Consider the following 26,405-nt stretch of genomic DNA (forward strand, 5'->3'; position numbering starts at 1 on the left):
CGACTACAGTAGCTGGTCTACCAGGCAAGAGACAAGGAGGTACAACCTGCTGCACTCTCCCTGCGCAGGCAGGGAGACAGGGCTTCACTCGGCAGCGTCAGCAGCAGCCACGCAGGCTGATGGGGTCTCCCACGGGAGAAGGGCTGGCTGCCTGTTGCCTTCACAGCGCTCGGTGATGGTGAGGCCTCGCCACATGTAATTTCTAGGTTCCCACACAGGGATTGGAGCTTCTCAAAGCAGCTTGGCCTACATAAACATGACATTGTTGGCAATCAAGTGAAAGCCAGCCTACTCTGCCGTACCCAAATTCAAATTATCAAGCACAGCAACGAAGCAGCTGTTTTCTGCAAGATTTATCGCAGCCCTTTCAAGCTGCAGGATAAGGCAGAAATAGAGAGGGAAGAGGTGACTGCGAGAAAGCAATGCTTTGCAGGCGATAGCCGAATGCCTGGCAGCACATTGTGGGAGGAAGCAGCCCGAGAGATTTATGGCTGACTTGGAAACAACGACTGAAAGCTCTGCAAGTTCAAAGCTGAAAAGTTGGGGCTGTAATCTGGCACAGAGACGAGCTCTGCATCTGGCACCCTGGAAATCTATCGCCCCTGCTGCTCTCTGGAATAACTCTCATGGCGTGGATATTAAGATCCGATACAACTTCAGCATCACTGGCTCTAGCTCCTTTGAAGAGAGGAGACATACCTAGAAAGAAACCTGCGATGAGGAGGACGGAAAAGAGGAAAATAAGAAAGTGAATGAGAACTATGAATGAGCAAGCAAAATCGAATGAGAACCACTGCAAAGTTGCTTTGCACTGAATGCAAGGAGATGCCCATTGAGGCAGATATTTGCCTTCACAAGGGCAGCTGGGAAGGGCACTGAACCTCAAACAGACATACTGAACAAAGGCTTTCTTATAAAGGTCTCATTCAAGAGGCTGACTGGTACGAAATCTGCTCTGCCACAGGCAAGACGGGCATTCTTGGTGTCCGCTGGAGACGGGAGGGATGGAGGACCCTGGGGTTTACCAGCTATGCTAGATCAGATCCAGTATAATTCTTAAAAGAAACAAACAGCAAAGATACATATGTTATGTGTGAGGATTTTAACTTTTTCAAATAAACAATGGTATTCAACAAAATATGCAAAGCAGATAGGTTTTGGCAGCACAGGGCACTAGGGAGGCAAGTGACTAGTAGAAAATGCACATGGTTTCTTTCACTGAGGGATAATTAACTTGCAGCATATGGATGGATCTATTCATCTCAAGATTACAGTCTTAATTTTTACATAATTATTATTTTTAAAAACATATATTCTTTCAACATTCATGTTTCAATATGCTATTCAACATTTTCCAGTCTGAAAACAGGGCCCATCTATCACACCTCTGGAGCAGCACCCTGTTTTCCCAGAAAATAACGAAAACAAAAATCCCGCAATTTTAAGGGTGTTTCAGGTTTGACAAAAAGAACAGAGCACCCATGCCTTCCTCCCCAGCTTGTGCCACCCCCCACCTCTAGAAATAAGTCACAGACACATTTGAAAAACTAGGACTATGCTAAAGTAACGCCTGGTGTATTGCAGAATAATACAGGCTTCATTCTTCCGTGAATAAATAATAAAATTACTTCAACTAGAGAATATTCCACTTGGAAACATTATTCACTTTATTCACCATAGCTTATTCTAACTAGAGGATATAGTTTTCCATTTAAACAAGCCCTTAGCTGTAAAGATTCAGTAAGTCCTGTCCCCCAGCCCCATATCCAAACTGGGTTACCTTGCCCGGAGCATTGCAACTACTAAAAGACTTCAGGACAGACAGGAGCGTTAGAAAGCAACCCCGGGGTAGCCCAGTACGGTGGTAACCCACGAGACAGCCCTGAGGGCAAGAATGCCAACTGGGGGAGATACACTTACAGGGACGGCTCCTACCCCGCACGGTGAGCTTCCTTCCAGCAGCTCAAGTGATGCACCGCGTAACGCAACCTCCCCTTGAATCACCAGTACGCACTCACACGCGTCTCCGGCTCTCCAGTTGCATAGCTGTAGTCACACCATATGTTCGGCTTCTTTATAAATTTAGCACAAAGCTAACTTCTTAGAGTCTTTTCTTTTCAAAGAAGCACGGAAAAGCCTGGGAACGAGCTCAGTCTAAACCCGCCATGTCTGCAAACCCCGGCACATACACATGTGCACAGTTGTCCGTGGTTTCTTAGGCTGTGGGAATTTGTAAGGCACAAGCGTGGTTACGGGGCTGTATTACGGAAGTGAAGACAGCTGCTCTCAGTGAGCTGATCCGATGACAAAAAGAAAGAAAAGGAGGCAGACACAGGTCTTTAATGAGACATTTATAAACGATTTCCCAGGCAGAGCACTGGCACTAGCACAGAGAGAGGAGCAGTCTCAGGACGCCTTCTGAACTGGAGAAATTTATCTTGAGTACCAAACATTGTAAAGCACAGCCAAGCAAAGCATAGTGCTTTCTCTCCACCAGAAAAGCAATCAAGCAGCAGGGTTTTGAAATTTCACAGCCTTTTTAACTGTTGGATTTTTGCTCAGGCACCATTCCCACATAAAACCCACTTGCGGATGGACTCTGGTGCCATTCCTAACCAGCTACGACACTAACTGAAAAAGATGAGCAGCCAAGCAGTACATTGCTCAAGCAGGTGCACACAGAAAGGCCATTGACTTATTCACTCAGAAATGATGGAGTTAGCTCACTACCGATAAAATGTAGAAGAGACGGTACCAAAGAATAGCCTGGCTTGGTCCTTCAAGAGAGTAATTACTACTTTATGATCAGACCAGAGCCAGACCACGGGACCTGCAGCTCCAAGAACAACAGTCTGTACAGGGAACGTGACGCAGGAGAAGTTGATGTGTGTGCGTAGCTCAGGATATTTACTCACGGGACATAACCTGAGCAGCCATGCACAAGCAGAGTGGCTGTACCTCTAACAATCCAGGGGAAAGGAAGGTTAAGTGACCAGGAGAGAGCCTAGTTCGACTCTAATTTTGCACAGACTGCTTTTGGGCACAGTACTTACCCCAGCTATATAACAAGCATTATAACCCTCTCTTACAGCACTCAGATGTTCCGGTTACCCCATTCAAGTCAGATCAGCTCTGCTGTAGCCCAGCATTTTGCCTGGCGTGACAGCTGATGAGCCATGCCACTCATGCCACAGCAAGTGCTCTGCCAGCACCTGGGAGGTGTGAAGGGCTAGACATGTAGCAATAGACCACATCGGTAAGATCTTCCCTACTCTTTCTCTCTTAACTGTAACAACTTCTCATTTCTACCTGCTGAACCTCAGAAACATTTCCTAGGTACAAGCACAAGCTTTTCTCCGAGTTTCTGATATTACTTTGCTCTGCTTCCCTCTGGCAGGAGTTGGGCTAATCCTCACGGTGATTGCTCTTTGCCAGAGCTCTCAGCCTGCAGCCGTACTTTCTCATGACCTGTCTGCAGCTAGTCTTGGGGGAAGAGTACAAAAATGTAGCACCTGACATGTAATAACAAAGGAGGATATGTGGTTAGCTCCTTATCAGCATGCTGAAAGGCTTGTTTTCAGCATAACCAGCTATCCTGGAAGACAGCAGAGAGTTAAGCCACTGTTAATTAAGCCACTGGGATGGTACTAGCAGAAAGGCAAGCACCATGCTTTCTATCTTGTATGCAGGTTTTTTCCCTTCTCAGTAGAAACATGACAGCGATACAATTATACCAACCCTCCGAATCATCCATCCGACTTGCCTGAAAGAGAGACGCTTTAGGGGCCATCTGCAGCACCCCCAGGATCCCAGGGGAACTGTAGGGGAGGTGAAGACCAACATCTCTTAATTGCCAAACAAACTTGCGCACAACCCTAGGGCTGCGCTGCGCTGAAACACAGCTTTGATTCATTACTTCATCAGCCATTTATTTTTGCAGCCATACATCCACGAGCAGATCGCGCAGACTATACATCTCCTGCGAAGGTCACACAACAGACTGATTGTACACAGATCCATGCTATGCAGAATGCAGAGTTTGTTGGGCTGTTTTTGTTTTGCCTAATCTAATAAAAAGATATTTGAGAGCAGATTAACACTGAGTCATCTACTTTATTCAAATATCTGGCTTAAACAGCTAAGTATCCAATTCAAAAGGCAATGAGCTGTACATGAACAGGCACTATTTGCAGAAAATCCAAATCACCTATTCACAGCAGATGTCTAATTTTTTTGAGAAAAAACATGACCATGATCCACATCTGACCCTAAAAACTCTGAGCTATCATATGAATATACCTGCTGTGGGTTCGTATCTCAAACCCAACAGCTGTTAAGTCTCAGTATCACCAGAAATGATCCATTACACCCTTCCAGGGGTGACGGCGGGTAAAGTAAGCAGCAGTGGGGCGGGGGGAAGAAAGAAATCCATAATATGAAGTGAGAGATCACGGACAAAGATGTGGGAGCTGACCAGTTGAGCTGTACAAAATCTCAGTACCTGGTCCCACCAGGCACCCTGGCTAACCTTGAGCAGACAGTATGCTCCCAATCCCCGTACATCTTACTGGTTAGAAACATTCACACATGAACTGACCCTCTCTCTTAAGCTGCTTCTTCAGAACTTCATCACATGATCAGTTTTATGCTTTTATCCTCTGAACATACCTGGCCAGGGCAGCAGTCAGTCAGCAAGGATGAAGTCTCCAAGTCCTTTTTTGGGGTCAGGATTTTCTCAACATGTTACCATCCTTATCTGAAATTTTGTCCTCAAGGTCTGCATCAAGCCCTTCTAATTTCTGGCAGGTTTTTTTGAGCAAACACCTCCAAATACAATATTCTGCGATTCTACAACACAGCAATCCCGTGAAATAAATTATACAGCAATACATAAGTCTCCTGTCATCTTCAGGGATGTGAATCCTAAACAACTGTACAGGTTTAAGTGTGAAATAAGACAAGCACACCCAAAGTGCAGGACTGAGGCAGTTGCCCTATATGCTCAATGACTGTGTACCCTCAGCCAAATTACAAATGCACGGACGTTTACAGACACAGCACTTGACTCAATGAAAAGGACTATAGGAAGCAGCACCAGAGAGGGAAGCCGCTGCTCCTGGTGCCAGGACCGGGAGGGCAAAAGGCCAGAAAAACCTGCTGGCCAGGATAACTGTTCCACTTTCACCTCTGACTCACAGGATGACATGGGGCAAGGCCTAGTTCTCTAAGTTGTCTTGTGTGTAAAAACACAGGTAACACTGACCTACCCCACAGCCCCAGGATTCACAGGAGGTGGTGAAGCATTCGGAGCGTCTAAACAGAGGTTTCATATGTCCATAGCAGGCTTATAATTACAGAAAGTGAGAATGACTTACAGCTTGTGCTTGGTAGGAATGCATAAAGCAGCTTGGGAATACTCCTGCAGCAGCAGTTAACTCCTGCATAATGCTGCCCTGCAAATTAGAGCACTGGCAGCACACTAGAGCACACAAAGCAATTTCTGAATTCTTAGTGTAGGTTCGGTTTTTAAGAGGTACTCATGGCAGCACGCTAGAGCACACAAAGCAATTTCTGAATTCTTGGTGTAGGTTCGGTTTTTAAGAGGTACTCATGGCAAAGTTCACCACTGCCTTCCTCTGCAATCATTTAAAATCCCCATGCATAAATATTTCCTTTCTCACAAAGCATTCTGTAAACAAGACCATGCAAGTAAAGCGCTCTGCTGCATCCTCCGGGCCACCCGTAACCCAGACGTAGCACAAGAGGACACACATTTACTGTGCTGGAAAACAGCATTGCCGGAACAGTCACATTTTGTGGTAGAGAAACCATCAACTGTGTTCTGAATGGAGTTGCCTAAGTCACAGACGGCCCAATTTTGACAGCTCTTATTATTTTATAGTGAGTATTGTGATACGTGGGAGTTTTCCTACAGACCTCACTACTGCATAAAAAATAATGGCATAAAAAATAAATTAAGGGGATATTACTTTCTAGCATCTTTATAAAAAGTAAGTAAATATCCTACTGGACCCAAAATAAAAAGAGCAAAAATCTCTGCATTCTAAATATTTTAAGGCTTTTGTGGAGACCAAGTCACCCATTTAACTGCATGCAAGGAGGGTGCTCACATGCAGGGTCAGTGTGTGATGGTTAAATCAGACCAATAGCCAATACCATGTAGCAACAGTCTGATGCCACTGTAATCCTATGGATTCTCATCCCAAATCCATCTATGCCAAAGGGAATCTCTCCTTTGATTTCAGTGAATATTGACTCAGGCCTCTAATGATTAATCTGCTCTTGCAGGATTAGCTCAATTGTTCGAGGCAGAACATGCAGGAGCAGATTCTGCCCTGAAGCTGCACCCTTACTCCAATGGGTGTAACCGCAAGCGTACCAATGTTACTACAGGCTTACACCAGCACAGCTGAATAGGATTTGGTTCATTATATTCAAACCACCATAAGCTGAACATCTGTGGGAAGCAGATTTTCTTTCCCTGCTGTTCTGCGAGGAGCTACAGAGAGAGCAGGAGGGCGTCTGACCTCCATATGCCTTCAGTGTGTGCTCGCATCTCATTCTACAATGAGTGCACTGAATATTAAGGATTAACTATATCAAATCCTTCTAAGAGCATCTAATGGTTAAGACAATTAAAATCAGACTCTCAGTTGTCTCTAGATGTCACCTGTAAAGCTGATTAAACCAAGATTGATTCAATGCCCTTTTATATTGCTTAGAATGCATCAAACCACTTCTCCTTGGGAGATGAATGCTGCCAAAAGGTCCTTTCCCTCTTCAAGAGGGGAACCAGAAGGGATGGGGAACCACCACCTCCAAAAACCCCATAGAAACCCCAGTACAAAACATATTTCAGACTGCAGGATGGCAGACAGAGTGGCTCACGAAAGGGACGTGTGAGCTGAATACAAGCCCTATGCAAATAGTCAAACGGTTGGTCCACAACCATGATGCCAGAAAACATTTGGCTTCTGGATACGCAGCGGGGATTAGAAGCAAATATGTAGGGTCTCATGAGAGCATCAGTGTCCATGAGCGAGTGGATTTGTACAGAGCAATGTGACCTACACGCAGGGCACTTCAGTCACCCCGCAGTAACGATGAACGAACACGCTCAAGCTCTAACGATCACTCAGCAAAGCTTCTCTGGCGGTTGTCGCAGTTCCTACACCTCAGCCACACTGACCGTCAGCCACCACAGCTCCCCTCCCAGCCTCACTCCTCCATCTGAGCTGTACATCAATCCTAAAGCAGCAAATCAGCAACTCTCATTGGCAGTCTTTCCTGTGCAGCCCTTGAAAACACACTCTTGTTTTCCTTCAGATATCTGATAACTTCTTGAACAGATGACTGCCTGTGTGTACCTGGATACTGTAGCTCTTACTACTAATTGACAGATAATCTGCTGATAGTGCAGCAAAGGCATTTGATCTTAAAACATGCTTGTTGGCACCTCGTCCTCCCAATTCCCCTTGGAACTGAAGGTGCTGTGTACCCAGACCCGTTAAGATAAAACAAGACCTAATCAAACTTCACAGACAACAATGATGCATTTCCAGCAACGATCACTAATCTGACTCGAGGAATATCCATTCACGCTTGCAGCATGGATTTAATTGAGGACAGCGCTCAGACGAGAGCTGACAATACCGATCACTCCATGAGGCCTGAAGCAAAACAGCAAAAACAAGCGTTTCCTAGAAATAATAGCAGCCTCTGGCCCCGCGATGTGGGGTCTTTTCTCTCAATTTGCCAGCACGCAACACCCCAAGTTAATATTAATCAAGAGCCACAAAGCCTTTGAATAGACAAGAATTAGCTCCCTATGTCTGTGCCAGTCAATCAGCTGCTCCGGACACTACAACCCCATTTCTTTTGTTTCAGACAAAACAGTAGTTTAGTGTCTTTCATATTTATTTGGGAATGAGAATTAATAGATTGATACAAAACCAGACAGCCTCAGCACTCTTTCTTGCAGCTTTATAAAAAAGCCTGTGTTAAGACACTGTCAAATCATCAATGATTACCTCAGAATAACCTGCCCAAGCTCTCTCTTATTACCGAGGCATGAATTCCCCATCAAGAACACCTTCCCACCCTCTGTTTTACTGCAAAATAATCCTAGAGGCAACAGAAATTACTTCTTATTGCTATGCATCCAGCCAATTTACTCCAACAAAATCCTGAGAAACTTGAGGGTCGAACAACTGGTTTCCAAGTTAATTGACCAAGATGTTCCTGTTAACCCTGTTGCAGATAAATAAAAAAGGAATGAAGATTTCCCACTGAGCATGGTAAGAGCAAGGCACTAATCCTACAGAGGACCTAATGTGGTGGTGAGATTTAGACTCCTCCAGCAGAATTCACACAGGTATAGCTCATTAATGATGGGGCCTAGATGTATGCAAAGAGACTTATCCATATAGAATTGCTGAGTCTCTGAAACTAGATGCAGCCCTTGGAAGATAACTGCGTTTCCAGAAAACAAATCAGAAAAAGTTAAATCCCTCCCCCCCCCCCCCCGCCAGCAGACTCAAAACCAGATTCAGCCCTGATAAAAAGATTATGCCACACAATTTTCAAAGGACACCTCCTTTAATTGCGAAGAGGGACCTGGGACGTAACCCACGGAGTCCAGTCCGTCCAACCCTCTGTTGGCCTCTTCTCCTTATTCTCCGATGCTAGGAGTGACTGATCACATTCAGGTTGGAGCGACAGCTCTGATCACGCATCCCACCTAATGCAAACTCAGCAACTGCCCCCAGCAAACCCGTCCCAGCTGCTGCCGGAACAACGTGAAGCTCATCCCCTCGGCACAGCAGTAATTATCCAGGTATCTCTCTCTCTCTCCAGGATATAACCAGGCTCAGCCGATTACCAACCAGAAACCAAGCACGACTAACTACCCCAATAACTAGCACAGCTCAGGCTTATAAAACCCTCATTACAACATACTTAGTTTAATGACCCTGTGGAGCCAGTCATCTAGTGCTCTTTAATAGCCCCGCGAGCGCTGCAGTCCGCTTCGCTTTTATTTTTAGTGAACAAAAGTGTCACACAGTGTTTGCAAAGGTGGACGTTATGCCAGCAAATATTAATAGGTCTGTGCATTTATTTTTCATCAAAAATAATGTATGTACACTTATATGAAAATAAGAAGGCATTCCCAGGCTCCTGGCAACGCTGTATAGTTTAGCTGTCAAAGTATATGTTTTGACAATAAAACTGGGCACCTGCTGAAAAGACAGTTTTGATACTCATAGCCATGTCTAAATATGATACTCAGGTCACAGATACTTGCACCTGCCCATTCAGAAAGACAGGATCCATCTGTAAAATTCAAGATGTAGGCTGGATTCAGACAGGATGCGTTTTAAGTCTCACAGAAAATGTAACGGGTTTGGGCTTTTTTGCCTCCAGCGCTGAAGTCCCAGTGTTGCCCAGCTCCATCTGCAAATACTAGTTTTCCTTTTTTTATCCCCCTTTTGCCAGAGTTCCTTAATTGAAGAAGAGATTTAAGAACCATAAAAAGCACTGGCAAATGAACGCCAGAGCCAGCTGACAGCAAAATGCAGTATGAAAGGCAAGACTTTCTCCTCTAACCAAGTTACTCTAATGCTGCTCTGAGCAGACAAAAACCACTCTGAAATGTGAACGCTTCCCTTCCCAGCGGCTTTCACCTGTTCCACCAGCTGGGAGGGCTGTGTGGACCCATTCATCACAGCTTCCATTCTCTCTCCATCTTGCAACTCCAGGCAAAAGCAGGCTTTTCCAGGAGGAGGGTGGGAAAGAAACCAAGACATACGAGCTTTGTAAGTAACAAGAAAACCAAACATTATATCGAGCCCTTTACCAGTGACCCACACCTTTTGCACAGAACCCTCTCTTGCACGTAGGGTTGAGAGCAGTAACTTTCTTTTCTTGAAGCACAGGAAATAAGCCAACTCATTTGTGGGAAATCCTCTCCCGAGACAGCTAGAGATGAATTTTCAGTCTGGTTTTAAGGAAAATAGTTACCACAAAGCAGCAGAACTTATTTTTTCCATTGTTCCAGCTTTATGGGAGAGAAGGGAGGGGATAGTCAGTGTGGACACCATTCATCGCGGCTCATGTTTTCCAAGAATCCACGCCACGTGCCAGTCCCTCTCTGACTTTCAGTGGAAATGACCATTTCAGCTCTCCTTCACAAAAAAAAAAAAGCCTCCATCCACAACAAGCCAATGCACCTAACCCAGAATACCACCACAAAAAGCCCTTATACCTTATGGGTCTTTGAAAGTGCCAGCTCAGGTAGGAGACCCAGTAACTCTCCACTCTAGGAAAGTTCAGAGAGGACACTCCACGAGCTGGTAGGAAACAGGGGCTCCAAATAAGTTTTCGGGAAAAATAGTAACTGATATACTGAGCCGGCTTGTCACACATGCTGCAACTACATCATTTTTGGTGCTTATAGAAACCTACAGCCATGAATTGTGAAATTATATATACATGCACACACAGCATCTTACATCTGCATCAACCCTCTGTTCTGTTGCGTAAGATGTGAGTTGTCAAGAGTACATGGAAATGTTTAACAGGGTACATCTCCACTGCCTGGGAAAGGAAAAGAGATGAGAGATGGATGGGACACTTGACTTTCCACAAAAGAATATGAACAGAATGCTGGGGAAAAGAGAAAGAAGAAATCAAAGCATCTTTGTGTGTTCCAGACTAAGAATAAAGGAAAGTACCTCTACTTGCACTTTTGCAGATAAAGACTGATCAACTTATGGGAAGGTAGGAGGGAGGAAGAAAGCGTGAAGCTTTTCAAAATTCATTTGCATCTAACGGCTCACTGACAACTCTCAGGTACAACTGGAGAACGAGCACCTTCTTTTGACACCCAATCTGGAAGATACAACCTCGATGCGGGGTCTTTCTGAGCCAGCCCCAGGCTACCAGAGCCAAGAGACAGTTCAGAGCCAACAGACTGTACATTGTTACAGTTTAATTCTGCACTTTATTAGATTTATGGTTTTCTTTTGCAACTACATTTCAAGCTTTTGAGATTTCTGTCTTCCCCCAAGGTAGCAAATTCATAGAGATCAATGTTGCAGCTCTGTATTTTGTAATCCAAACCACACTGGTTTTCTTCCATCAAGCTGCAGGGCTAAGGTGGTTCACCAAATGCCTAAGACAATGGAGAAGTCTCTTTTGGCATTTCTGGCAAGAAGCAGGTAAGTGTGGAGGCAACACACGAGTTCATAAAAATCCAGTACACTCAGATCCCCCTGGAGTCAGGCAAACCCTGACTGTCTCCCAGGAAAGCACTCTCAGTGCACCGACACAGTTCACAGGGCTCACGCCAATGTTCAAAGACAGCACAGAGCAGAGCTCATGGTTTCTGCAGGGCTTCTTCACGTCTCACATACAGTCTCCTTTATGCAACTTTTTAAGACCTGATGTAAATCTTGTTATCTTTAGAGGATCTTTCCATCCCAGCAGACACCCAACATATCACATGAAGGCACTTTCCTGGACAGTGACAGAAGAGGGAAGAAAAGCAGAAAAAGCCCTTTGCAGTATTCACATTAAACACACAAAAGAAAATTGTTTTCAGCCTCTCCATCTCTGCCATTGTCCCTCTGTACATTAGACAGGCTCCAAGGCTGTGACACTGGGGAAAGCACTCAGTGCTGGCTGCGCACTACCAGATCTAACAGCCCTCGGGCTGGCATATAGTTACCTCCTCTTGATAAAAGTTGGGTTATCAGTACTGCTGTGAATTAACAGCCGTGGTGCACTTAGAGGCCAGAGGTTGAATGATGCAGGTTAGCAAGACAGAAGAGTGAGGATGGGGCAAAGCTCCATCACCCTCCTTGTGGCCCAGACCTGATTAATCCCAGGGAAGGTAATGAAATCCAGTCTCCACGGCCATCTACCACCAGATCCTTTGGCTGCAGGCATCCTCAACGTTTACATCAGTGCCTGCTGTGGTTAGGATTTTAGTGATGGGGACGCTTGGCTCTGAAATAGAATTAAGCCACTGACAGAAAAAAAAAAAAGAATATTTTCTCTTGGAGTTTTTCCCTGCCAAAGGCTGAATCTCATGATTGTCTGTGCTGCGGCTGGGCCCCACAGCCAGCACAGGTGCTGCCGCTCTCAGAGAGGGTCACATAGGCAAGTCAACAGGATTTTGGGATGCACACTTTGCTCACCGCTTCAGATTATCATCGGAAAGGAGAGGAGCAGCGGGCAGCGAGGGGCTGGCCAGGCCTTTAGAGAGATTTGCAGGAGGAAGAGCAGGTACAGGCCACGCATAGACACAGCAGTAGCTCTTGTGCAGGGGACAGAGTGAGAAGATGATGCTAGAGATGACGTCAAAGATGCTGCTACAAACCCTATCACAGCCATCCACCGAGCACACGCTGGGTAAACAGCCCCATTGTGCTCTGTTCTCACCTTCCAGGTAGGAACGGCTCAGCGCTGTGACTGCTCCGGCAGCTCCGCAACTCCTGCAAAGCCCCCTGCACCATCCCGAGAGGCAGAGGAGCAGCAGCGCAGCTCACAGCACACTGGTTGCACAGCACCAACCCACCATCCTGAGGCTTCTCCCCTTCTCCATGCACACATTTTTCCAGGAATAAAACTCATTTTAGAATTTCTCAGGCAAAGGTCAAACTCAGTTTGGTGCAGATTCTGCCCGCGCTCGGCCGGCTTTGCTGCACATCTATCACAGTGACAGATGGCTATAGCTGAACAAGGCACAAAGAAGCTCCAGCAAACAAGCGCTGCATTCAGCTGAAAGGCTGCATCGGGCCCCGGTGCTGACTGTCCGTGCTGACTAACTCTTTCATACCGCAACACACGCGCTGACTGTGTTTGCCGAGACGCCTCTGTGCAAAGCCTCCGAGGGGAAGACAGGCCTCATAGAATCACAGAATCATTAAGGTTGGAAAAGACCTCTAAGATCATCGAGTCCAACCGTCGACCCAACACCCCCATGCCCACTAAACCATGTCCCTAAGTGCCGCATCTACACATCTTTTAAATACTTCCAGGGATGGGGACTCAACCACTCCCCCGGGCAGCCTGTTCCAATGTTTAACCACTCAATCTTTTCCCTCATTTTGGTGCGTTTGTTTTTTTTTTTTTTAAGTGATAAAAATCAACTGAAAATAACTCCACGCCATACTGCAATTATACATCCAGCATGAAGCACCTTGAGAGATTCACAACTGGTAGCTACATAGTCACTTCACTGGAGTCCTTCAAGTTCATTTCTCAATCACAGCTAGGTGCTAGGAGAAACAAGGAGGAAATACAGAAAACGGGTCTGGGGAATAACTTCAAAATAAACAGCCAAACCTATCAACCTTACCCTAATAATTTCCTTTGTCAATCTGCGCTTCCCTCTGGCAAACAGATATAAGGAGATTTCAGTATCTTTGATTTGGATACTAAATTAAGAAATTAGTCTAATATTAAAACCCACTCAAACACAGAAAAGTGCAATTCAAACGTTTATATCTACATCTAGGGCCAAGTCCTCAGCCAAGGAAGAGCAGTGCCGCTCCACTCCCTACAATGCTGTATCACACTGAAGGATCTGGAACTCAGCCCATGATCTCACGCAGTGACTGGCCCCTCAAACAAGACCTTACACATGTGCAAAAAACCAACTTAAGACTGTGGCTTTTACAGTACTGTTCAAGGAAAGAATTTACAGAGTGCGAGAGATGATCAATCACTGAAAGAAGAGAAAGCTCAGCTGAAGAAGTCCATGAGCAAAGCAGACCGCCTGATGTGTAATAACGGAGCAGAGCCAGGGTCGCTCAGCAGCAAGCAGGGTCTTTGCATGGAAATCCTGTGCAGAGGTTGTGCCTGAACCACCCTCTCAATGGAGGGTGTTCATGGGACAAGGACACATGCCCCAGCACAAGAGAAGCTTCACGGAGGTGAGGTTTTTTTGTTTGTTTTGTTTAAATAACTAACACTTCTGCATTACTCTGACAAGAGATAGCATTGTCTGGTGACCCTCATTTTTGCAGTATCATTATCACAGACTAATCTGTCATAGCATGCTAAAGCAAATTTTGTCCAATATTATCCCCTATACTAAAAATGTTGTCTGACAGGTACAAGGCTTTCCTGCTTCTGCCAAATGCTATATATTTTTGGGACTGAAACATAGAGCAAAGTAACCAGGCACGTGGGCAGCGGCCTGAATTATTATGGGACAAGAGGTTGACAGATGTCCAGAAGCAACCAGTGACATTCTCAAATGGAAGTGTAATATATTGAATGTACAAGTGATTGATTCTGGTTCCCCAGAACCAAGAGGAAAGCCTTTTTTAACAAAGTGAAACGAAAAACATTACATACAAAACTTGCACCTTGAATATTTGCTAAATTATATCTAATAAGAAAACAACCCAGCAGTCAAAGAAGCCAGAAAAATGAGCGCTAAGTAAAACACATCTCAAACGCTTCTGAAGTGTTAATTATACTGCATAATGGCAGTCTGTATAGCTTATGTATACACTGGATATAGATCAACGGACAGTAAAGCTTGTGTATGTATGTCTAGGTAAGCCATTATTCAAATCCCAGTGCTTCAAATTATTCTGTTCAAACAAAGGCACTAATTTGAGGTAATCAGCACAGGACAAATCACCTTAAGTACCTGGTTCTTACTGTTGCATTATCACAGGCCAGAAGCAATGGCTATAGGACAGTGTTTAAGGCGGCCATGGGTGAGGTTCCCACCTGCCTAATTATTACCAGCTCTTCAAATGTCAGTGTCTGTACAGGTACGCATACGCAAAAAAGCAAGACAGGAGGCAGCAGCTCTCTCTGTCAGCCCTAAACACCAGGGGATCCATCTGTCTCCCACCCACTCCACAACCTGCCTGGTTTGTGTGTTAGTTGGGAGAGGGAGGCCATTTACTCACCCCATTACACTTGTTTTGATCCATGCTCACGATCGATCTACGTACAGATGGGAAATTTCATGTCCTACTGAACACTGGCACCACTAGGCCTTTGCCTTTAAGCCAGGTAATCACCTGGGTCAGCTCATGCCCCTGCCAAATCAAGTCCTTACCTTCTTTTGAACCAGTGGTGACAGCAGCTGCAGCGGTCCCTGATGCCCGTCCCACCGGGCTGGAGTGCTTCCCAGCCCTGCCGGGGATTTTAAGTCCACTTGGCTTCAGCATGTTTGCTGTCTCCTGTATCTCAGGCTCGTACTGCCAGTGTCTCAGAGAGCTGTCCTGGTATCACCGTTCAGGCTTCTCGATGACGGACCTCTTCTTCCATTGTCACAGACCTGGGAGAGAGAGCACAAAAAAATCAGATAGAGAACGGGTGGGAGAGCACCGAACAGGCTCCCAGAAAGCAGTGCCCAGCTCCCTCCTCACATCCCTAGGAGAGTCAGGATCTTTCGTTTCTTCTGCAAAACAAGGGCGATCATTTCCTTCATCTCCCATCTTAACGTTACATTCTCTTCCTCAATCTCACCGTCTCACTTTAACCCTGGAGTCCTGGACCAAAGCTGAAACCTCCCAGAACCACCAAAAAAGAATTTAAATTCAGTTTGGGATTTGAGTGACTGAAATCGTTGACTGGTTTTAAATTGTAAAGTCTCAGTTCGTGCATCAGCCAAGACCCAGTTCTGCTGCCAGAGCCCTTACCAAAGGCGCACTAACGACCCTCAGCACTAGACCTTTGGTGCGCGGCCCCCATTTTCACAAGACTTCAGGGCAGCCTCTCCAAATTGACAGGAGGAGGAAGGAAGAGGCCAGTGTCCAAGATGGGGCTTTCAGCTCCTTTCCTTAAGAACAAATCCAAAACCTTGCCACAGAAAAAGGGCATCTGACCCCATGGATTTGCAGTAAGACTGAAAAAAATAACCTCCTGAAACCTAAGCGTGACTCCACCAACTACTCATCGGGGAAGTCACATAACCCTTCTCCATGCCATTCCCTTCCCAATAGGCAAACGGAATAAAACCTCCAAATTCCTTGCAAGGATGTTGCATTAAGAAGCACACAACTCCTCAAGCAAAAAGTTTTATGACAAGAAAAGAAAAATAAAGGAAATGACTAAGCTGCTTAAAAAAATGCAAAAACATTCCTAATGGATAAAGAAAAACAATCAAAAAATTGAGACTATCAGCCAAAAGGAAGCTAAGGCTGGCTGACTGAGCAGGCTGGGATGTGGAGGGAAGAAGGTGGCAGCAGAGTGAGCCAGGGACATAACGGCAAAGGGAATTGCACGGGGAGGACACCAAGGACCAGCCAGAAGCCGGCAGACACCCAGACCTGCTTCCTGGGCCAAGGAAGGAGGCAGCCTGCTGCAGACAGCACTCTGGAGAATTAACGTAGCAAAGATTTACAGATGCTGCAAGGGGGGAATTGCAATAGTGGGGACGGGAAGTGATTAAGGCATGAGTAAGGATTTCAATACAGGCTGGGTCAGAGCGAGGGGAGGGCTGGCAGGGCTCCAGGGAAAGCTGCAAGCAGAGACAGAGGAGGAAAAACCGCAAGGAGAATTCCAAAACTGTATTCCTGAGGGCTCACAAATATCCGAGACACCAAAGAGTGTTTCAGCAGTAACAGTCAGTCATCCCACACCGGCTGAGAGAGACAAAGAAAGGAGGGATCAGCAGAGACAGCCTGGGGAGGGAGCCTGAGTGAAAACCCAAGGGATCAAGCCCCGTCTCTTCCCCACGTCCCCCACAAAGGGTGTTCAACACCTGGGGTGGCTTCAGACACCTGCAGACAGCACCAACTGGGGAGTATTTAGCTTACACAGAAGTCAGGGCTGTTTATGAGAAGCGGGATGCTCAGATCACATCACCAGCAGCAGGAACAATGGACAAGAGCAAGCAGTTCTTGTTAAGGAAGAGGGAAAAACAGCCCTCCTGCGACAGAGCCAGCGAGGACCAGATGCTGTCACAGAGCTGGACAGGAGGCTGCAGTTTCCAGCTCTATTTAGCATAACAAGAGACAAGTAACAGAATCTGGAGGTGAGAAACACTGATCAGCCTGGTTCCTCCTATCTGTCAAGCCATCAGACATCTTCCTCCCACCCACTCCATCTCATATGACACGTTTTGCTCAGAGCTAGCTTTGATTTCACAGAGCAACTTGATTTCTAGCACTTCTGCTGGCATGTGATTGTGCTCTACCAAAAGATCTCACCCCATCTCCATCACTTTCAACCTGAAGGTTTGCTCTCTTCACAATATGCCCCTACCCCTAGATTTACACATCTCATTGCCCCATCCTACCTTTTGGTTACAAGGTTTGATGCTGTACTTGCGATTAAGCAAGCTGGGGATGCTGGTTCTTCCAGATAAAATATGATGGCTGGTTGAATCCACAACCAGGAATATGGATGGGAAAAGGACAAAAGGACACAGGGGAAGGATAGAACTGTAGTAGAGAAGAATTTAAGCAGGAAAGGGTGCCAGAAGAATAAAGATATTTTACAGTTTTTCAGGCCTCTGTTAGAGGGAGTCTCTGGATCCCTCACTTTGCAGCCAGAACCACATAAACTTTAGGGAGACAGTGAATTTAGTCTGTCACTCTATTTTGCTGCTCATCTGTGAAGAGACAGGGAACTTCAGTTCATTCTCCCTCCACTACTCATGATCCCTGAAGATCAGCTGGCCACACAAGTCACAGGATATTGTGATATTCTGCTCCTTCTCAGGGTGACTGGATTTTATTTTTATGCATGGGGAGAGAAATAAGAGGAAGCGCATTCCCACTGCATAAAGATTTCTGCCAGAAACCTTTACGCAAACACATTTGCTTTCAACACACTAATGCTGAAAAACAAACGAACTCCACAGGCTGCTAATTAAGCCACCCTCCGAACAGATAGCTTCTTTTATCCTGAAATACGATCACCACGACTAGTTCACGGCCACACTCACCGGGGTCTCCACGCCACACATCGGATTCAAAAACTTTCTGAAGTGCCACCCTGCATCACAGCCAGATGCCCCCTGCCCAGCTATGCTCGCTGCATGCCGGTTCGCAGGGAAGTCTGACGGGGGGTAACTCACCTATCTAAAGTGTCACTCATCTCCACGAGCTGCAGACTGACCAAAGCCAGGAAACAGGGACGACTGCCTTAGCGTATACCTGCACGCTCATTATCACACGGGGAAATGAGGATGAACTTGAGTACCTTTTACTATAAATGCAGCTTGTTAGAAATACATAGATAAAAATAAATGTCTGGGACATTTTTAAAGAAGTGTGTGCCTGCTGCTAGGGACAGATACTCCTTCTCTGTCACTAGTTTCTCCCCCCACTTCAACATAAAAATGTATGAGCAGATTTTTAGGAAGCTCGGAACATCGAGCACGGAGCTCTTCCAAATTACACCATTAGGTCATCTTCACCACCCAGAGCAACGCTGCCCTGAGCCATCCAAGTCCCACATTAGCTCCCAACCGAGCGATGCAGCTTTTGTGCTGCAGAAATATCCTCGGCCTGGGACATAGGCCAGTATCTCCACAGGGCACTGCCCTACTCCATTAGAGATAACAACCTGCCCTGAGCTCCTGTATCGGCATCCCAACAGGCTCTATTAACAGAGCCCTTCTGGAAAAAAATCTGCTTCCAGCAATAGATGCTGAACCCAGGCAAATATGATGCCACATGTGATGTAAGAAACACGAGCCGTTTTCTTTCCTACTCCCTATGTTACCTGCACAAGGTGTAAGCTTTGCCTTCCCCTATAACTTCATGGAAATGTGACTTTCTCCAGACACACTGTAAAAAAAAAAAACCATCTGCCCCTGTGGATACTCCGGGGCCACCAGCTCTGCTTATTTTGTTTTTCTTCCTTTTCCAAGATGACACAGATTACAAGGATTTTCTAGATCTTTGCTAGATTCTTCCTGCAATCTTTTCATACTGGGATGAATGGTTCTGTCTGTTCCCACAAGAAGAAAAGCATCCCAGGAATGCACAATATGAAAGCCTGCTTCAAACGACCAAAATGTTCTGTTCTCCATCTTTCCATCAGAAAAGAGGACAGCTGGATCTGAATCACCTAGGCTCAGATTCAAAAAGGGGAACAGTTCTCGAGTAAGTACAGATGTACATCCAAAAAATACCTTTCACCAGGAGCAATATATCTGGATACACAAGTATCCACAGTGCTGGCCAGGCATCAGAACAGCACACATTAAAAACAGAGAAACAATTGGAGGTGCTTAGACCTCAATTATTTCTCAAATGTGGTAGAGGAATAACACAAAAACAAGGGTTGGAAGCAAAAGCCTTTGTCAGCCTTGGCAATATAGCTTATCTGCAAGTTTCTCTGCTTCATCCATCCCTCCTACCCTCAACAAGGCACATAAGTACTTGCTTGCCGTGTGGAATACCATCCCATTCAAGACGAACATAAGCAACAAAGCAGACTCCCAGATTCAGCGCACTCTCCAGAAGAAAGCCCTCTTGGGTATATGCCAATCTAAGGATCTGTTCACCTCGACATATCGAGTGAAACAACAGCAAGACACAGGAACAGGTTTCCAGACACCAGATTGAGTTGGCCTGAATCCCATCCTGCGCCTGGTGCTTCCTTCTGGATGGATCTAGATGTAAGAAGCGTTTACCCAACACGAAACCCTAGGCAAGGCACAGGGATTTCGTTGTGAATGCAGACCCAAGTGGAATTTAGACCAGCTGTATCTGAACACTGCTGTAACAGTTGGGGATATACAATATTTTGTGGGGAAATAACTCCTTTTTTCTTAAAATTAAATATATAGCCAAAAAAGCGAGTACCAAAATTTAGGCTTCTAATTTCCTAAATTTGGAAATCCACATGTAAGAAACTAAATTTGAAGTTTGCAGTCAGTCATGCACACACCGTTTCAGGACAAAGGCCCATTAAAAATGGGTAAAGAACAGTATCTAGTTATCAGACTGAAGGAAATCAAGGTTATCATGTCGTACAGAAGGTTAATGATAAACAAAGACAATGCAGCGAAGCAGTAAAACGCTTTTTTCGTTTTTAAACAATCTTGACTCATGCAAATAATCAGTGACTTCAAAGACAACTATTTGGATAGGGACAGGTTTGCACAATAAGGTCTTTCTGTTCTTACCTACTCCCATCTAAGATAATCTTTTGAGAAGCAATTTTTTGCGTCATTATTTAAAACACTACGCCAGCTTTCCTCGTGTTCATTCTAAGGATGAGGAACACCAGGCCTTGGGATGCAGCCCTACAGCAGCATGTCCGCAAGCAGAGTTTCAGCCATTTTCAGGGCTATCATAAGATGTGGTGGTGTGGCTGAATCTGCACAGAGACTCTTGCATTAGTAACAGAGACACAGCTTGGAAAGACCAGGAATTCTGTCTGCAGCTGCTCTGACAATGTAATAACAGCGACTCCATATGGAGTAATGGAAAGTGCATTTTACGCCTGCAAGGTAAATCCCCATCCTCTACAGGAAAGAGAAACAATCCCACATGCTGCCACACAATGTGTAGCTGGGGACGGTCCAACAGCACTTTGGTTTCGACACATCCTTCGCATGCATGTTCAGGAGAGTTAAACAGAAAAGCAGGAACTTAATTTTCTACCCATGTTCTGGCTTTGTATTTCAGAAAGAGTACAGAGCCTTGAAGAGGCTTCTGGGTTTGGTCCCCTAGCCTCTGTCATTCAAGAACCTCTGGGACTCTGGACAAGAGTGAACCTACCTCAGCACAGCCCGAGAACAATCCCTGCTCCCCACAAGACCCACAACTGCCTGTGCCGGCAATTCACTCTCATACGTGCCGCACTCCCCATGCAGAATCTCCCACTGAAAACAGCATTACTGCTTGCAGAAACCTTCAGCATCAGGCACTGTAAATGTTGAAAACAATACCTGAAGCCCAACATCTCCCTGAAAACAAACTGCGAGAGAAGAATTTGGTCCACTGATCGCTGGAGGAGCCCTTCACTCACTTCAACAATAAGCACACAGAATAAAGGCAAAAAGCTTTCAGTGCCAACTCTGGTATTCATTTATTAGGCCTTATACAAAACCTTTACTGGCCTAAAGGTATGATTTTTTTTTTTTTTAAAGTTAAAGTTATTTCATTTCTTGTTTCTGAGCATTTGGTTGCATCCACTTCATATTTTCAAGCTTTTCTGCACCTTCCCCACTCCCAGGAAAATGAGATTTTCAGGCAATAAAGCTCCATCTCCTGGAGTCGTTACTCTAGGATACATTACTGCCCAACTGACCGCATGCCAGAGGCAAGGACAGGTTTTGGTGCCCCAGGCTCACGACCCCACAACACGGGCCACGCCGCAAAGATGGGCTAGGGATTTTAAGAACAGAATTTTTCCTTGAAATCAAAATCCGGAGACCAGACTCAAACCGCTCGGTCTTCCGCGAAAGGGACAGGAAATGAATCCGATCAACATAGAGACAGGATCTGATAAAGCCAAACTGCAGCTTTGCTAGAGACAGAGATTATGCTGAGAAGAAAGGGCAATTTTATCTTTTAAGTCCTTAAGATGTTCTACCTGATCCAAGGCAATCATACCATCGCCTTCTCACTTCTCCGATTAGTTACTCCTTCCAACAAGCAATCAGAAACCCATTTCTGAAGCACATGGCAAATTAGGATTAAATCCTTTCACTTAATCGAAGTATAAAGGAAATAAGAGATGCTCATTCTTAATTAAGGTCAGACCCCTCTCCCAAGAAAACCTTTCCTTCTCCCATAGAGGGAATGGAGGTAGAATACTACAGGAATGAAAGAAAGGAACGTATTGCCTTCAGTTACACACAGGGAAAGCCAGGGGATCCCAGAATCCGCTGTGAGCCATTAGGTTTTTTCTCCCTTGCAGTTGAAGAATTTACACGGGTTCTTCAGCCATAAAGCTCTGTTGTTACTATGCAGTCTCCCTTACGTATCTGAAAGGTTGTTAACCTCTGAAAAAGCCTGTGTTTAGTCTTCCTTCTCACTCAAGTTTTCTAATAATTAGCACGGAATGCAAAGGGAAAGCCTAGAGGCCTTTTATTTTAAAACTTAGATATGTTTTAAGCTAGTTCTAACCACTATGATAGACTAATCACCCTGTGATTTAGTTATAAAACAATGGTTATTAAAGGAAGAATGTGCAAAAACATCCCACTGCACTCTAAAAACCACAATGCAAAACCTGAGGCAAAATGGGGGAAAAAAGCAACAAAGGACATTCAAGGAAGTCATCATATACAAACTGGGGAGCAATTACGGGCTTGCTGATGAGCTCACGCTCCCCATGCTGGCAAAACGCCTACTGAAGATTAACACAGTAAATAGCAACAATTCTGCACTAATTGCAGAGCAAAACTATCTCTAATTTGTGGGGAAAATCCTGGGGATGGTCTTGGATCTACATGAGTTTCTGCTCCCTGGAGTTAAGCCCTGGGGCAGGGGACAGTGTCCCTACAGAGATATATAAAAGGGCATGACACCAAAATTGCACGGCTCCCATGGGAAGGGAACAGAATATACACAGAGATTTCAGAACTGCTGTCCTCCAGGTCAATTCAGACTTGATCCAACGGCTACTCAATTCCATGAAAGATTTCTCTACAGTTTAAGGGGCTTTGACAAAATCCAAGCTTCCCATTCACAGAAAGCGTTACTTGTCATAAGCAGTACCTGGAAAAGAAACACGAGGAGAGCAGGCAGAGTGCAGGAAAGACAATGATACATGACAAACATATTCCATTAGAATGGCTTGGTATTTTACTATTGGAGAAACAATTTATTTAATTAAAGATGAGCCATACAATAACTCAACCATGTTATGCACCCTGTGCCGAGCTGCAGAAGGATCTGAACTTTTGGAATTTCCTGGCTTTTGACTGCTTGGTTTAGTGTAGCATTGAAGTTCACCCTGGCACTTAATCCGTTATTCACTGGAGCTCAGGTTAACATACAGATTTTGATTTGTGCGCTTCCATAATCTAACCTCTGCCCTGGACTTTGATTATGAAACAAAAACAGGACCCAGGTCCCTCCTGCCCTGATTTTTTTCCCCCTTTTTACAACCTGCCCCTGCACCGAAGACTTCTTCGCAGGCCAGCCTTGGTTTGTAGACTGTAACTGAAAGGCTAGAGCAACAAAGAGCTGAAAATAGGAAACAACTGGTCTTGCAAGTTTCTTCTCTTTCTCTTTGCACATTTAAGTTTTTTGAAACTAGGAATTTTGTTTTCATTTTCAGTGCAGTGTTATGACAGCCTGTCTGATGGTAGTGCGGTTGTACCAGTTTAAACTTGCAGATGATTTGGTTAAAAGCAAAGAAAATAGAATGCAACTTGTTTCTGGTATAATAGAAAATACCTTGGGACACATGGGGCTTGCCACTGAAGCCCCCACTGTGCTCCACTAACGCTGCCCAATATCTACACACACCCTCAAGCGCGCTAGGAAAAGACACCTCGTGAATGCAATCACACATTTAATGCAATTCAGTATGCAGTGGAGACCTGCTCATTATAGCAGGAACAAGAGCAAAGCCTTGCCCTGGGCCATTGGTACTGTAGGTGTAAGGCCTAGCACAGAAACCCCCTCAGAAGAACCCCAGTGCCAACAGTGTCACGTTAAGGGAAAATTGACCCTGCCGCTCCACAAGCTGCTGAAACTTCAGGCAGGGATGCAGGATAGGAAGGGCCTACCCTGCACCCGAGGCAACCCCTTTCGTTTAGTTATAAAACCACCTTACAAGATTTTTCATTCCTGCAGTTCAGCAGCGTTAGTTTCAGCCTCTGCTGGCTGGGAACCCCCCCACCAGATGCCAGTCCAGATTTATTCAAGCCAACCTTCTGCCCACGTACCTACTCTGCCCTTTGCGCAACTCTGACACTCTCCCATTGTGTCCAACCCCCATGAGACAGCTTTGCCCTTTCTCCGCCTTCACTATGTCATTTTGAACAAGCAATGCTCTCCTTTGAGAGACCCTGAGATGCGAGACTTACCATTTTCTGGTTCATCTTAGGAGACCTTCTCTAAACCTCCATCACTTGAATTCAGTCTGGTTTAGACATAGGCAACCCAAAATGCACGCTGCATCCCAGGCAACGTCTCACCAGGCCTTAGACAAACTCTGTGCCAAATACTTTGAGCTAACATCATGTCATTCCTTCAAACAAAGTAACTGTTCCCAAAAGCTGAAAGAATAGCTAACCCACCTTCACACTCTGACTGTTAAGAGCAAGCTGAAAGGGAAATACAGACCATCATCTCACAGTTGGAGTGCAGCACTGACAGCCAGGACTCCTGCTTTCTTCTTCCACAGCGGTCAGTAATCTCCTTGCCACATAAAGAGGGATGACAATGGTACCAAGCTTGCGAATAGAAGGGTGGTAGACCAGGAGCGTTACACCACTGGTACCTGTTGAAAGACCTGAGATCACCAAACCAAAGATGCTAGGGAGGAGCAAACCCACTCTCCCTCCGGAGCACCAAGGCACTGTGTAAGCCCCATCCCTCTACCTACACTCAAGCATCCTGTTTCCCATCGCTGTGCTGGCAGCAGCAGAGCAATGCTGGATGCGGTTGTTCCCTGGAGCACCCTCCTCCTCCTCCTCCCTGCTGATTCACCAGCCTGCACTCAGCTTCCCACTTAAGCAGCTAACCTCTGGGCTACGTGCACTAATTGCTGCTTTCTCCTGAGCCTGATCTCCTGAGCGATTTCCCCAGACCTCAGCTGACACTGACATATCTACACAGCTCCCACCATAACCAGTGGTAGAGACAGGGAGGCCAGTAATCTAGAAAGTTTGCTTTCAGCCAGTATGCGTTAATCACGGAGTTTCCTACTTTACCACCTGCAACCCCAGCACAAAGGTGCTTAGAAAAAGCCAGGAGTTTAGATAGCTCACAAACCTTATAGTACAAGAAGGAACATGTCTCTTATTCAAATTACATCCCTATCAATGACCAAAACCATAATAATTTTGGCAAGTTATATCAAATGGGATCTTATCTGTCAACGTTGTTATGTTATCCCCTCCTGCCTCGCAGTTCCTTTCACCCACACTTCACAATCTGCCTTGCAGAGGCCATCATTTACTTTGGATTGCACCACATGTAGAGAAACAGAGATCCTAGCTCAAAGCCTCCAGGCACTAAGCCACAACAGCACCATAGGATGGCTACCTAGTACGTTATACCAGAGGAGGTTAGAGATTACAGTTTCTAGGGGATGAAAAAAGAAAACACCATCCTACACAGCCAGATTGCAAAGCAGGTGTGGAGAACGAACATGCGCAGTGCGCTGCCCGTGCTCCAGTGGGACTTGTTGGGCTGGCAAGAACAAGAGAGGCTGTCACAGCACGGGCTGCACACATCTGGGAAAGGCTGTCAATCCCAGCCTCCTCCAGCAGCAACAGAGACCTTGCCAGAGCTGTATGCTCCACAGCCTGGTTTTAATCAGCATTTCTATCTATATGCTACCATGCCATTGGGAATCACACAGACAGCGGTGCTTGCTGTATAGATGCCGGCAACCAAAAGGAACAGGCCTGGCTAGATGGATCAGTACTAAAAGTGGGATTTAACATTTCGTATCTCTGGAGAGCGATGCTGACGGGGTGAACCCAGCCTGCATGCAGGTAGGCAGGACAGATGGATCAACCCACCATACTCCTGGAGTACTGCAGCACTACATGTTCTAGCCGGAGCTTTACAGAGCCACCACGTGTCCCTAGCTGCTCCTTCACTCCTTACAGAAACGGGTTGTTTCTATACCACAAGTGTCATTAATCCCTCCTCTAACGCAGGCAAGACCACCATCATGATTTTGTACAGAGATCAAGATATAATCTCATCTAGCCAAGCAAGTACAGAGCAGTTACAGGCAGCAGCCTGAGTACGTTACAACGCAGAGCGCTGGCACAATGTCTCTAACACAGACTGGTGCCGTTTCAACCAAAAAGGAAGAGCAAAAACCAAGTTGCCACTTCTTCCTAACAATGGCAATCAATGTTGCCAGCACCCGAAGGCAAAGTATATCATAGCACTCCATAAACCCAAACCATATGATCACCCAAAAGCACCATTTGACTTTGCCATTTACGTGTCAGTGTGCTGGAAGTGCTCCCACACCTTCCCACTGTCTAGCCAGTGTGCTTTGGGGGGGATTCAGAGATAAAAAGAGAAAAAGCGCTTGCAGATGCTTCAGAGACATGAAGATTAAGCTCGCAGGAGGCATTGCTATTGCCAGTGTCATTTACTAGAAATATATATAAATATGCATACACATATAAATAGAGATTTTTCCTATGGAAGAGATTTAGCACGTTCAAAAAGCTACTTCATAGATCCCAGTAAAAGCCTACATAAACAGACATGTAAAAGATGAACAGTGTAAGGCAA

The 26,405-nt window shown here is 45.5% G+C and overlaps 1 protein-coding gene across 4 annotated transcripts in view; it reads right to left on the minus strand.

Moving 5' to 3' along the window:
- CLIP2 (CAP-Gly domain containing linker protein 2) overlaps window positions 1-26,405 on the minus strand; it is an 84,625-nt gene that overhangs the window by 52,929 nt on the left and 5,291 nt on the right. For 2 of the 4 annotated variants that reach the window (XM_076354362.1, XM_076354359.1), the window contains exon 2: window positions 15,110-15,331. In XM_076354362.1, coding sequence (XP_076210477.1) covers window positions 15,110-15,221 — 112 coding nt within the window. In that variant the 5' untranslated portion in view covers window positions 15,222-15,331. Of the gene's footprint in view, window positions 1-15,109; window positions 15,332-24,217; window positions 24,235-24,263; window positions 24,322-26,405 lie in introns of those variants that run through there. The other 2 variants (XM_076354360.1, XM_076354361.1) reach the window with 2 other exon arrangements.

Source organism: Aptenodytes patagonicus, chromosome 17, assembly GCF_965638725.1.
Source record: "Aptenodytes patagonicus chromosome 17, bAptPat1.pri.cur, whole genome shotgun sequence".
NCBI classification, from domain to species: domain Eukaryota; kingdom Metazoa; phylum Chordata; class Aves; order Sphenisciformes; family Spheniscidae; genus Aptenodytes; species Aptenodytes patagonicus.